We start from the raw sequence: 15367 nt of genomic DNA on the forward strand, positions 1-15367 counted from the left end.
TAATTGTCTAAACATATGTGAAATTAGAGGTAAAGAGAGAGGGAAAGAATAGGACAAAATAAATATCTGAGAAGGCAATAGCCCATAATTTTCTAAAGTGGATGAAATAAATCAATCCACAGGTTCCAGAGATTCAGCAAATACTATGCAGGGTAAATAAAAAGAAAACCATACTTAGACATATCATAGTTAAACTGCTGTGAATCAAAGTAAAAAGAAAATCTTAAAAGCAGTGAGAGAAAAAGGGCACATTATATTCAGGGGAGCAACAACTAAAAAGATGCTGTGTTTTAGTAATAAACAGTGGAGGCCAGAATACAATGGAATGATATCTTTAAAGTGATAATATTCATTAAGACAGAGGCAAAATAATGATATTTTTCAGACAGAAAATATCCAAGACAGGTTATTTTCATCAGCCTTTCAGTATAAGAAATGCTCAAAAAAATTCTCTAGGCAGGAGAGAAATATACCAGATGGAAGCATAGATTGTCAGAAAGGCATGAGGAGTACCAGAACAGGTGTATATGTGGATAAAAATGGCAGACTAAAATAATAAACAAAACTATATACCTATCCTTATTTATTGCTATGTTTATATCTATCGTTATATCTATAATTTAATTCATTTAAAATTTGTTGACTGCTTAAAGCAAACATAATAGCCTCTTATTGGGGTTTATAAATTATGCAGAACAAAATCTGAAAGGTACAAAGGCTAGGGGAGCAAAATTGAGTACATGATTGTAAAGTTCTATTTATATGGTGAAATAGTTCAATATTACTTAAATGTAGGCTCTAATAAGTTCAGATGCATAACCAAATCTCTATAGTAACTGCTAAAACATAACACAAGTTTTGGGAATTCCCCGGCATTCCAGTGGTTAGGATTCCAAGCTTTCACTGCCAAGGGCCAGGGTTCAACCCCTGGTCAGGGAACTAAGATCCCTTAAGCTGCCCCCCACCCCAAAACAAAACAAGACAAACCCACATGTGAAATACTAAGAAATACTTGATTGATTTCCCCATCCCCTACCCCCCAATAAAAGGTAAGGAAGTAGGTACAGAGGAACAAAGAAGAGATAGGACATTTAGAATGCAAATACCTGTATGTTAGATTTAAACCCAGCCATAGCAATGATTGTATTCAAGGTAAGTGAACTGAACATTTCGCTTAAAAGGCAGAGGTTGTCAGAATGGATAATGAAAGTATGAATCAGTAGTTTGCTGTCTTTGAGAAATATACTCTAAATATAAAGACACAGATAAATGTAATTACCAAGACGGAGGGACATTTCAAATTATAAAGAATCATTTACCAAGAGGAAATAATCCTAAATATACATGCATTTAGGAGCTCCAAATTACATGAAGCAAAATTTGTCAGAGCTAAAGGGAGAAATAACCAAATTACAGCATGTTGACATTTTAAAGAATGCCATTTTCTTAGTAATTGATAGAACAATTGGACAAAACCTTCTATAGAATATATTTCAAACAATTTGAATAAATTGACATTTGTAGATTAGTATTCACAATAACTGCAAAATTTACATTCTTTTAAAGTGCTCACCAAAGTTTTATCAAGATGGAACATATGCTGGGCTATAAAACAAGTTTCAATAAATCTCAAGATTAAAATCTTATGGAGTATGTTCTCTGACCACAAAAGAATTAATTGAAAATAAATTAAACTATGTATACAATTCATAAATAGTTGGAAATTATGTGACCAATGGCAAAAGTTTGAACTGAATAAATATGAAAGCTCAATATATATAAAAAATTGTGGGAAACAGCAAAATCAGAGTGTAGAGAAAGATTTATACTTTTCAATGTTTAATTAGAATAGAAGAAAGGTGAAAATTCAATGATCAAATCTTCCACATTAAGCTACATAATGTAATACCGAGAGCCACCACCGAAAGCACTATACAAAAATAGAAATCAAAATGGAATTCTACAAAATGTTCAAGTAACCAGGGATGGCAGGAAAAGCAAAACACAGAAATGAAAAACATAACAGAAAATAAAAATATAAAATGATGGACTTAGCCTTAACATATCAATATTATATTAAAAGCAAATGGTCTTAATATACCAATTAACAGAGATTGAAAGAGTCTATAAAAAACATGACCCAACTTTGTATGTTATCTACAAAGTTTGAAACTCTTTTCAAATATGGTATATGTAGGTCACATGCATACCATGCAGTACTATGTAGCAATAAAAAAGAACAAACTTGGTATGTGTAACAACTTGAATGCATCTTGAGGTTATTACTCTGAGTGAAAAAAACCAATCTCAAAGATCATGTTCTGTATGATTTCATTTCTGTAACATCTATGAAATGACAAAATTATCGAGATGGAAAACAGATTAATGTTTGGCAGGTGATAAGGATGGTGGAGAGGAACAGGGTAGGTATGACTGTAAAGGAAACAGCACAAGGAACATCTTTGTGGTGATGGAATAGTTCTGTATCTTGATTGCAGAGAAGGTTACAAAAATTTTCGTATGTAATAAAATGACACAAAACTGTAAACACATGAACTGCACCAATGCCAAATTCCTGGTTTGATATTTTAGTGAACTTATGTAAGATGTAAGCATTGGAGGATACTGCGTGAAGGGTACATAGGACCCTTTTTACTATCTTTTCCACTTCTTTTGAATCTAGAGTTATTTTAAAATACAAAAAAAAAGGAATGAACCATTGATTAATGCAACAATATCAGTGAATATAAAAACAGTATATTGACAAAAAGAGTATATACTATATAATTCCAAGAAATATAAGAACAGTTGAGAAATACATGAAATACATGAACAGATAAAGCCAATTTGTGGTGACAGAAATTGGAACAGTAGTTACCTGGGGGTGGATGGTGGGTGGATTTTTGACTAGCAAGTGGCACAACGAACTTGGTTTGTCAAAACCCATCAAACTGCTCATTTTAAATCTGCACATTTTGTTTCATGTAAACTACAGCTCAATAAAAAAGCTAAAGAAAACTAGAACTAATATTCCAAAAGTGACATATTTTTTTTACCAGTTTTAAAATAGTCTGTAATATGTGTTTTATTTACTCCAAATATCACATGTTAGATATACAGTTCCAATTAGTTAAAATGAACACTGTAAAAATACATGAAGTAAATTTTGTAACATTGAATTTGGCCTCACTTAAGCAAGAAGAAATGCCAAATATTTTAATTATATCTTTAACCCTGACTTGAATTTAGGGAGTAAAAGGAAGGCCAGAAAAATAACCTGTATATTATACGAATGTGGTCACACGTTGCCTATCTTTAAGGAGGTTAAAAGCATGATTTTTGAGTTTATCTACATCAAATTATTTGTTCAAACCTGCTTTTCTGATTAAATCTGTTGCCCTCCAGCAAGAATTCTTTGAACGCCTCTATGTCATGTACACTATTGGTTACTCTGTCTCCTTTGGATCTCTGGCTGTGGCTATTCTCATCATTGGTTACTTCAGGTGAGTGATTCCCAGTCACTTTCTCCATGAAGGGGTAGTTCTGTTTCTTATTCATCAAAGACACAGACCTCTCATAATCTGTACCTCCAAATACTTTTCCCAAACACAAGTTTCTGAATTCAGCCTAGTGTAAAATTATTTGACTTTGTAGTGTAAAATTATTTGACTTTGACAATTTATTTTTGATGAAAAATTCAGGGTTCTTCTTCGTTGTTTGTTTGTTTAAAAACTTAAAGCATCAAAGCAGTATGAAACCATTAAGCCAATAGATCTGCACTGTAGTATATTTTTGCAAAGTGACGCAGACTATTGTCAAGTGAGTTACAAAAATTTTCACTCATGATGTAAAGACTTATTTCACGTTTCCCAAGTGATTTTGGTGCCATAGGACAGAAATTCATTTAAAATAATCTCTAATTGATTTGATATCATATATAAAGAAATAGTATATATTGCTTTTGCTGTGGTTTAATTTTTATCCACTTAAACTTTTGTCTAATTCAATTCAACTTAATCTAAGTCAACAAAGAATTTTGAAAGCCAATATGGAGATAAAACAGTGAACTACATGTATAGGCTGATGCTTGCAGCTGGTTTGTGACACAAATAGCTGAGAAAACAATGAGTTTACAGTTTGAGAAGTGCTGTGATTCAGGTGGCTTATAGTGATTTGGGAGGACAGAGGAGGGACAAGAGAGAAGACTTCCCAAATGACACATGAGTATACACAAAATTTAACCAAAAGAGGAGACTGAGGAGAGAGTTCCAAACCTAAGTTTAGATCAAGAAAAAACATGGAATATCTGAGAATTGAGAATTTTGCTGTAGGCAGGTGATGGACACTGAGGCTAGAGAGGTAAGCAGCCTGGGAAGGTATTGAGACTTGTATATGGAATCTGAACTTCACCCTAAGAGCCAGTGAGGAGCCATGAAGGATTTTAAGCAGAGGAGTGACATGGAACGTGCATTGTAAGGTGGAGTGTGAACTGGTGGTAGGAAGCCCATTTGGAAGATGCTAGTAGAGTCATCAGGACAAGAAGATGGTGGCCTGGCCTAGGGCAGTGGCCTTGAGGATTGGATAGAAATGGACAGTTTTGAGACATATTAAATTAAGATTGTACAATTGAAAAAATTTAGTGCTAAATTATATGCAGGAAAAGAAGGAGTGAGGTTAGATGATACAATAGAAAATGGAAATAGAGGATTTAGAAATTAACAGAAACTATAACTAAAAGAAAAATTTTATATTTTGTTTCCTATTATCTTACAATCCTCTCTTCCTTGAAACTTCTCATACCTATTTCCTAGTTTACTTTTTTCCTCTGATTTATAGCTGTCTAATGTATTATCTGATGTTTTACTTATTTATCTTTTTATTTTTTGTCTCTCCCTCTAGAATGTAAAGCCACACAAGAGTAGGCATTTATTTTTTTCTGTTTGCTCATTGCTGCACTCTCAGTAGTACTTGATATGTCCTGGTGCTCAGTAAATGTTTGTTGAATTAATAAATAATGACTAGTTGTAATATTCCAACCACTTCCAACAGTTTCTCATATAGTAGTGGTATAGTGGTGTAGTTTATATTTCCAAAGCATTTGCTTTATTGATTTACTAGTCCATTGGTTCAACAAGCGTTTTTCTCTATCATGTGATAGTCCCTTTTTGGTATTGATGGAGGCCAAGTTAAGATATGTTGAAGACCAGAAAAGTAGTATATACACCATTGAGAGAAAATGGCACATTAGATGATTATCAATTAAAATATTACTAGTACTGTAATGCAGGTTTCATAAAGGGCTTTGGGAATACTAAGGAACTAGTCTAAAACTAACAAGATAAAGGAGAGAGATTTCCCAGAACAACTGGTGTGTGAGCTGATACTGAATGATGAGAAGGAATTTGGCACATTCCAAATGATGGGAACAGAATGTACAAAGGTCAGAGGCACAAAGGAGCAGAGTATACACAGGGAATATAGAAGGGTCCCATATGAATGCAGCATTTGATGCACAGGGAGGAGTGGCCATATGGGAATGGCCAGGGAGAAACTAGATTTTGTAGCATTAGGTTTTACAGGCTCTTGTCAAGGGCTTTGAATTTTGTCTTATAAGGTAGTGTACAGGGAGCCAATGAAGTTTGTGAATAGAAGGGTAACACGATCACATTTGTGGGGTTGTAGAGGGGTTCCTCAAAATAACCTCGTGAAGTTGGCTTGGCAGGGATGATCTCATTTGAGAGACAAGAAACTGAAGCTCAGTGTTCAAAGTCACAAGGTCATAGGTGGTCCAGCTGGAAACAGAACCTTCATCTTCTGGCTTGGATCCAGAGTTCATTCCATTACATCAAAGTTAGCTGTGGTTGTTCAAAATAATAGATAGATATTTATGAGAATAAAAGTTACATGAAATTTCAGGAGGATACAAATGACTAAGTAATAATTCCTCAGTTTACATAATAGTTTTTATTTTTTTATTTTTTTTTTATTTTTATTTTTTAAACATCTTTATTGGGGTATAATTGCTTTACAATGGTGTGTTAGTTTCTGCTTTATAACAAAGTGAATCAGCTATACATATACATATGTTCCCATATGTCTTCCCTCTTGCGTCTCCCTCCCTCCTACTCTCCCCATCCCGCCCTTCCAGGCTGTCACAAAGCACCGAGCTAATATCCCTGTGCCTTGCGGCTGCTTCCCCCCAGCTATCTACCTTACTACGATACATAATAGTTTATCAGAGTATTTAACAGTAGATTCTTTCTATATAATGAAATATAAAAATATATTACTGGATTAAAACATTTCTTCTTTTTCTTCTGGATTAAAACATTTATTACTTCCTTATACTTGAGTACTTTGTCTTTTCAGGAAGAGACATAGTATCAGTGTGTTCATTGTACACGAAAGCTCAGCTTTTTTCATAGTCAAGCAATGGTAGAGCTGGGCCTTTTGACCAGATTATACATCCCTTTTCCTGGTGTTTTTGATTTTGTTTTAATCAAACTTAAAAGAAATCTTTTTTTTTGGAGTTACCTTTTTGTACTAGTTGATGCTGCTATATCTACTCCTGAGTATGTTACTGACTTAACTTGTGTCTAAGATCCTTTTATAATTCCAAAGTTTTTTATATTAAAGGAAGCTTGTTTTCTCTCTAACATTCCTAGGAAATAAAACTGTGTAATTCTATCAAAATATCTTTTTCATATAGAGAATATATTGAAAATGTGAACATTCCAGTTTTAATAAGGCTTATCCCTGTTCAAGGTGGTTCTCCATCGATTATTTATTACCTTAATATATAGTATAATGTAATGCTATAGTATAATGTAGCATAATATTTAACACTGCATAATCTGGATAACCATGGTAGCTGATCAGGATAAATTTGAAATTAATTCTCAAAAAGCTACATTTTAGTTTTTGACCCCAATTGTTTCTTTGTTCAGGTTTATTTCTTCTTTTTTGGGAGGAGTTTGAGCTCATTTATGTATTTTCTTTCTCCATTTCTAATTTTATTCAAATCTAAATACTGAATATTTTCTCTCCATAGACGATTGCATTGTACGAGGAACTATATCCACATGCACTTATTTGTGTCTTTCATGCTGAGAGCTGCAAGCATCTTTGTCAAGGACAGAGTGGTCCATGCTCACATAGGAGTAAAGGAGCTGCAGTCCCTGATAATGCAAGATGACCTACAGAGTTCTGTAGAAGTGCCTCTTGTGGACAAATCACAATATGTAAGTGTTTTCACCATGAGCCCTTGCATGGCTCACCACTTTCAAAAGTAAAAAGCCCACCTGCAAGACCAGGAGCTTGGGATTTAAAAACCCAGGGCATTTAGTTCCTTTATTGTAGCCTCAAAGACTTTTTCCCAAATAAGGTTCCATGGTACTTGATTCTGCTCTTAAACGTCCTGTTGTTATTTAGTAAGTAGAATCACCCAATAATTCAGTTAATGAGAAGCATTATCACCATTGAAGCAATATATCTGGAAATTAGGTAGAATAGATTGATTGTATTGATGGTGTGAATTAATGCTGTCGGTATCTTTGCCCTTTGCCCTGTAGATCGTTGTTGTCTCTGCTGATTCTAATTCTGGATTGGCTTTGTGACTTTTTAAATGAACTCGAATGAAGTAGGTGTGATGGTGTGTCAGTTGAGGGTAGACCTCTATGAGTGAGCCTAGCCAAGATTAGCTGAGCTTTGCCCAAATCAGCAGAATCATCTAGCCAATCAATCGATTCATAAGACATATTAAATGTTTATCATTTTAAGCCATTAACTTTTGGGGCATAAAAAAGACCAGAATGAAATAAATTCATGGTAGAATGATGGTTAAGTTTTCCTCTTTATGCTTTCCTTTACTTTCCTAATTTTCTCTGATGATCAGGTATTTTTATAAACAAGAAAACTTAAGGAAAAGTGATTTCTTGTAACTTCTAAAGGAATAAAAATCTTATTTTAAAAATAGAATCAAGCCAGCAGTCTTAGAAATGCTATGTTAAAATAACTTTGTTCTGGTCTCTTTCAAAAGTCTTGGCCATCCCAGGTATAAGAGATATTAGATTATAAAAAAATAAATGGAGGAACTGCTTTTTAGTGGTCTAATGTTGGAACCAGTATGATTAGGAATTCTAATATGGTGCAATGTTGGTTTATTTGTAAACAGATTGGGTGCAAGATTGCTGTTGTGATGTTTATTTACTTCTTGGCTACAAACTACTATTGGATCTTGGTGGAAGGCCTCTATCTGCATAGTTTAATCTTTGTGGCGTTCTTTTCGGACACCAAGTACCTGTGGGGCTTCACGTTAATAGGCTGGGGTAAGGCATTTCTGTCTCCTTTCCTTTTCAACTGGATTATGGATTGTAGGGCTTTCTGTCTTGCCTGTCATTAGCATTCTTTCTGTCATTTTCCCGAAATAATCCCTCCCTATTCTATCTTTATCCTTTCTTTCTCTTTAATTATTCAGGAAGTGTGTTAAGATCAAGTCTATAATCCTCCCAGTGGTAACAAACTTTTCACTTTTAATTTAGGGTTAGTGTTCTTAGGCCAGATTCTTGAGAGGATTCTTTGGAGGAAATACCTTGTTAGCCATGCACATTTAGAACTGCTGTGCTCATCGTATCTTATGTCAATATCTTGATTTAACAATAATTTCATCCTAAAAATTTTGATTTTTGAATTTCTAAGCTATAATGATGCACCTTTGATTTGTAATTCTAGGTCATATGATGAGAATGCCAGAAAGGAATTTATAGGACCATCTTGACTGCATTTAACAATGCAAATTACAAACTAATTACGTAGATGTCTTTTGGAAGGAAATAATTCAAATTACTTGCGGCATAAATAATAAAAAAAAAAGGATATTCAGCTCACATTCCAAAAATGCCTTGTCAGTACTAGAGGGATTACTGAATTAGGCACTAACTCAATGTGATGTGGAGAAAGGATGTTGTTTGTTTGTTATAATTTAAGAAAAATTAAAACTCATACGTGGTTAAAATTAAGAAGTCTCAATATTAACAATTGCTATTTTAATATCCAAATTATGACGTGCTCAGCACAGGGAAAAAAATCAACTAAGTGGCTCAAGATTAAATTTGAAGGTTTTTTTCCCCATCAAAATAAGAATTTTTTGGCCTGTTTTGTCTTAATATTGTCTTAACGTTTGAAAACATGAAGTAAAGGATATTGAATTTCCTGTTAGTTAATAACCTTTAAGAAGACAAAGGGTCAATTTACTGTCAAGCGTTATTTATTATGAAATAATAATTGTTGTGAATAAAAATTTATGAAAGCAGTTTGTTTTTAGGCTCTCCCTTATCTTTGACTAACAGTTACTAAAATAAAAAAAGATACACTTTGTTTAGGGTTCTTTGGAAATTTTCTCAACAGTTTTTTGTAGTTTGCCTTCAAGGCAAAATTATATCTGTGTACCCACATAATTACTAGAAGTTAGTAAAGATGTTGATTGAAAATTCAACAATGAATTTGTCTGAGTTCCATTTTATTTTTTGGTTTTCTATGACATTGGTCACACTAGTAATAAACTTGTTTTTCTTTATTTACATATTGGTTTGATAGCAAATTTCCCCGTCAGCTCTTATTTGGGCTGTATCACTCAGTCTGTCGCTCTGTAAAATCAGGAGTTTGCCTCACTGAAACCCAGGAAACTAGTTTTCAAATCTTTCTATGAAAATGAGAATTAAAAAAAAACAGTGAGGGTTCCAGTGAGCTTCTATGTAAGTATGAGGTTCTCACCTTCCTTTACAACTTTAATTATTTGTCCACAAAACTTTGTCATAAGAGTGACAATTACAGTAGAGAAGCATCACAACTTGAAATCCTCATTTCACCAAATGGTTTAAGAACATGCATGAAAGCAAGTAGTATCTACATGGAAGATCACTTTACAAAAAGCATCTTACATGCAATATTATGTAATTAACCACAATTAAAACAGTAACAAGTAATCTTTACAGAGTTATGGTGCTATAGTTGGTCTATCTTCCAGCTTCTCTCTTTGCAACTCCAAAACAATAAATGCTCTAGGCTAGGGCATATATAATTAAAAAATAGTAATATTCTTTTTTTTTTTTTGCGGTACACGGGCCTCTCACTGTTGTGGCTTCTCCTGTTGCGGAGCACAGGCTCTGGATGCGCAGGCTCAGCGGCCATGGCTCACGGGCCCAGCCGCTCCGTGGCATGTGAGATCCTCCCGGACCGGGGCATGAACCCGCGGCCCCTGCGTCGGCAGGCAGACACCAGGGAAGCCCCCCAAAATAGTAATATTCTTTTACGAATTTCTCTCTGCTACTGAAGTAAATATCCAAGTCTATTTGATTAATAGACTATTTTCTCTTATCTCAACACTGAGAGTATGATTTTAAAATATCATTTTTATTTCAGACTCATTTTTCCAACTTTCTATAAGAAAAATAAATATCAAGACATTATAGCTGCTTTGCAGGATCCTTTGCTAGACTAATCCATAGTGAACCCAGTTTCAGACTTTCTTCCAGTGATTTATTGGCTTCACTAGAGAAGTGAATTTGCTTGGATTCCTTTGTTGTTCATTTGGACCCAATTATTATAACTTGAAGCTCTCTTCAGCTAGGTAAATACTCAGCACTTTATTACTCACTTCGTAATGATATGTGGAGTTGCATTATTTACATTGATTTTGCTGGTTCTTAATAATAAGTTGGCAAGGAAGGAAATTACCATCTAAAGAGGAACATATGCCATGTCTGCCTTAGTAAATTGAAGGCAGATATTTAAAATGACTTTTTTGTATATCTTTATCACAAAACAAGATGTGTAGAGGAGTAAAGGCAAATTCTAATGATGACTATGCTTCTTTTCTTTCAACTAACCATTTTCTTAATTTTTCCTATCCCTGCTCAATTTTCTCATGAATAAGGCACTTTATTCTCGGTTCCAACTACATATTTAAAAAATATATTTAATTCTATATTTAAAAGGTCAGTCAAAAGGTAACAAACTTCCAGTTATAAGATAAATAAGTACTGGGGATATAATATACAACATAATAGGAAAAAAAGTGTCATTCTTGTTTCTTTATCCTTATTGAATGTGGTAATTTACCTCTGTATTAGCAGCCATTCTTAATTTTCACCTGTCAGATGAGATGCCAGAATGTATGTATTATCATATAAAAGCACCTATCCTGGTTATACCACATAGTCACGTCCCTGCTGCCAAGCTTTCTTGTAGAATATTTTCATATTTTGTATTATCTTAAAATAATCAGGAGAAAAATAATCAGAAAACACTTCCAGTTTTATTATCTCTGTATAAAATTATTTCAATCCAGCAAACATTTTTTGATCATCCATTTGGCAGTATATATAATTGAAATGCAAGATATATATTAAAGTCCCAGCACACAAGAAGCATGGAGTCTGACCCTTTAGGTTATTTTATTTTTTGTAGGCCTATTCTCATCATATGTATTATATTCAAAATATTTAATTTATAAAATCTGTTCTTCATAAAATTATTTATGATAGTCAATATAACACCTTTATACAATTAAAAATCTTCGTTGTTTGCTTTAAGCTGAATTAAAAAATCTAGAAAAACTGTTTCTCCCTTGCCCTATGATTTTTAATGCCATTATTAATTCTACCTTAAAGTCATCTTAAAGTTAAAATTATATTTAACCATTAGAGTCAATAAGAGATCTATATTTTGGCCCTGCTTTATGAAAGATAAGGAATTTTGTTCTCCCTGCTTTTTCCAGACCTTCAAGATGTAATTTGGGGTTTTACTACTTATCATTAAAAATTCTACAGGTTATTATCTGTTTAAAAGAAAATAAATTATAGTCAAATTTATATTTGTAACCATTATGTAGATTTATCTCTGTGGGTTCACCCGGTTTCAAGATTCCACCTCCTCTCCACCAATTGATCTACAGTTTCTGCCCACTGGCAATATTTAATTCAGTAAACATTTTCTTTTCTATTGTAGCTCTTCGTTTTAGATTGGTCCTTTTTCATAATGCCTTACTCTTCTTCTAGAGCAGATTTTAGACTATGAATTAGATATATTTTTTAAAGATTTCTTTTGTTTACTGTAGTAATTCCATTTCAGGGGAGGGTAACTCTTCTGAAGTTTCATAAATAGACACTCACCTTTGTAACAATGGAAAACTTTAAAGGCTCTGCAGTTTTCCTTACAGAGAGGAAAGACTCATTCAGTATTGGCCTTAGAGTCCTATGAGACTTGAGAACAATTCTATCAAAATTATATAGACGAATTTCTAGGTTCCTCAAAGAATGAATCAGCAAGTGATAGATACTAAATTCTAGCATCCTGCAGTGAGTAGAGAGGGAACTGAAGACATAGCTTGGAGCTTCATGTCTGACCAGTCAACAGACTGGATTCCCAGGGGAATCAAGGTTTCTGGTAAGACATTGTATGTCTGTAGCAAATCTGGGAATCCCCATGTCGTGATGGGTTTCTAATTTTTAGGGTTAACTCTACACTTTATGATCAAGCTATGACTTTGCAATGCCACAGTAGCATTTCAGGAGGATGGTAAGGCTGAGGTTGGATTCTATGAAGCCTCTGAAGTGTCCAAAACAAGATAAAATTACATGGGCCAATATGGCAAGGCCCTTTTACCCCACTTTGGCTTCAAGGCATCTCTGGCTTATGTGTTGGGCTGCTGTATAAGTTTTCATTTGAAGAAAGTGTTTAATTGCTAAAGTTTTTTTGACTACTATTAGTCCAAACCTTCATTTTAAGGGAGAATAGTAATGAAGCCACACCAAAACTCGAGTCTACTTATTCTGAGACCAGAGATCACCTCCCTCTGAGAATCACTTATTTATACTGATGTATTTTATGAAAATAACTCAGCTCTTAAGATAAATGCAAATATAGAATAACATTCCAATTTACATTAAAGTTACTTAAAGTAACACTTAAATTTAAAATAACGTCTAGATTTCAAAGATTTTTCCCTTTGTTTATATGTTCTTAATTAAATAATAATGTGATACTAAGATTGGTGACCAAAAATTCTTAGAAAGCCTCAAGGTGGTTTCTGTTCTTTATTCCTCCATGGTTGTCTCTGTGCTCATCTTGTGAATGAGGGTCTTCCAAGAGGGTGAGAAAAGCAATTTCATTAAGACATGGTGTCTGATATAAAGTATTTGCTATAATTATCATTTAAGACACAATTCCAAATCCAGCACCATTAATCAATGTCCTATATATAGAACATCATTCAGGAAATTGCCTGATCAGGAGATTGTAAAGGAAGCAGAAGATGAAGACCTGCAAATGAGAAAATGTGAACATTTTGATAAAAGGCAGACACTTTTTAAAGATAACCAAGGCAGTAGAACGGCAAAGGTATCCAGGTCAGACCTTTTTGAACCATTCTGTCAGAAGGAGCCATGCTGTCTCCATTACATAGTATCATTCTTGTTTTTTCTTCATAGCGTTAATTGATAACTGAAGTTGTGTTATTAATTTTGCCTCCCATACCAGAATATAAGTTTCAGGAAAACAGGAATATTGTTTATTCTGTTCTTTTTTTTACTCATCTGAGACTATATCAGTTCTTAACAAATGAAAAGGCATTTAATAAGTGCTTAGTGGATATATGTTTATACAGATGGATGGATAGGTGGACTAGATAAATAGAATAGCAAGCTGAACCTAAGAATTAACCAGAATTGGGTAAATCTCTTTTGACAAAAATTTCCTAGAACATAGAATTCGAGCAGAATTTTTAAAAAAGGAGTTGTATAAAAACAATAAATAAAATTGGAATATAGAGTCATAAAATTAAATAGCCACACAGGCAGGCTGTGGTTAAATTCAATTAGATCACTAAGGAGAACAAAGAAATTCCCTTTTGTGGGATATCACCTTATTTTAATTTTTTTCTGAAATTTTTTTCATCTGAATCTATTTTTATGTTTACTTTTTTTGCTTAGAAAATATATCTGAAAATTTAGAAATGTATTTTTTAAAAGGTAAAGAATATTGTGTTAAAAAAATGTTCTGAGTTAAATGTTTTTTCTCTCTTTGTAAGGTGCTTCCTATGGTTTCTCTTCCTTTTTTTTAAACTTCTTTCTAAAAGGCCACATGATGAAGAGTTATCCATTAAATCCTTTGATCTTCTATTGCAGTGCTGCATAAAAGTTACGGTTTGTGATTTTTTTGTGATGTCAGAGTCCAGGTATAGCGTGAACTGAGCAGTCAACCTTTACTGGGGGCAAAGGACTCATGGAAAGTCAGTATAATAGAGTTGATGTTGCAAGCTCATAGGTATTTATTGTTTATGAAGGGCAAATATGTCATGCTCAAATCATCAAACTAATATAGCACCACCCTTTGCTAAGCTTTCAGTGCCTGCAAATGCTTCTGTCTGGAGCCGATACAAACAAAAAAAGAAGGGCTAAACTGATCAAAACTTCCTAATTTTGTAACTTGCGGTATAGCCTCTCTATGCCTTCAACTTTTAGAATGAGAAAATTTGAGTATTTTAGAACAACAGCCTTCCTGCCACTTCTCATGAGTCCCTCTTGTTGCTTCACTCCTCTTGGAAAGCATGTGGCTTTCGGCATTTCAAGAGGCAAAGTTGGATGCACCGACCACCGCCTGCCTTTGACCCCGGGAACTTCAGTCCCCTCCATACATGGCTTAACCTTACACCCTTCAAAGGAAAATAGAGCCAGTCTTCATCCTCAGACTTTTGAGAACGAATAACATCAGTGTACCACTACCCTCTCAAACGGACAAGATGAAAATTAAGTGGACTTTTCATATTCACATAGCAACAATTTTCATGCCTGTTTTTCTCTCTCACCTTTTAATAGTATATTTTTATGTGATGAATATAAGAAAAAAATCCCTTAATCTCAAAAGAAATATGGTCTCTGAATCCTCTTCTGATTTCAGGGTTCCCAGCGGCATTTGTTATAGCCTGGGCTGTGGCACGAGCAACTCTGGCTGATGCGAGGTGAGTGGAAACAAGAAGAGGTAAAGCAAGAGCCTGGGGTTTTCTCAAGACTTGCTGCTGTTCTTGATGACATTGCCCTTTAGGGACGTTATGTGGGAAATTACCTTGTAGCCTCTGATACATTACCAGCAAGCTATCCATCCCAGAGTCATGGGACAGAAAGACTCACAGGCCCGATTAGGATGGTCATAAACTCCATGGTTTATGAAATCAATTTGAAACATACAGTGAGAAGCAAAGGGAAAGAGATGGGTAAGTTAACACACTTAGGATATCATGCACACAGGTGAAAGGACTGCACTACCTGAGTCCTGGGATAGGCAGTGCTCGTATCTCCTCTCGGTCTCTCTC

At 34.2% G+C, this 15367-nt stretch overlaps 1 protein-coding gene across 1 annotated transcript in view; it reads left to right on the forward strand.

The window, feature by feature from the left end:
* PTH2R (parathyroid hormone 2 receptor) overlaps positions 1-15367 on the forward strand; it is a 102934-nt gene that overhangs the window by 52304 nt on the left and 35263 nt on the right. The window contains exons 5-8 of the mRNA XM_024738377.1: positions 3406-3503; positions 7052-7241; positions 8174-8327; positions 14956-15016. Of these exons, the coding sequence (XP_024594145.1) occupies positions 3406-3503; positions 7052-7241; positions 8174-8327; positions 14956-15016 (503 nt within the window). The remainder of the gene's footprint in view (positions 1-3405; positions 3504-7051; positions 7242-8173; positions 8328-14955; positions 15017-15367) is intronic.

The sequence above is a fragment of the Neophocaena asiaeorientalis genome, unplaced genomic scaffold (genome assembly GCF_003031525.2).
Source record: "Neophocaena asiaeorientalis asiaeorientalis breed wild unplaced genomic scaffold, Neophocaena_asiaeorientalis_V1.1 scaffold258, whole genome shotgun sequence".
Taxonomy (NCBI): Eukaryota; Metazoa; Chordata; class Mammalia; order Artiodactyla; family Phocoenidae; genus Neophocaena; species Neophocaena asiaeorientalis.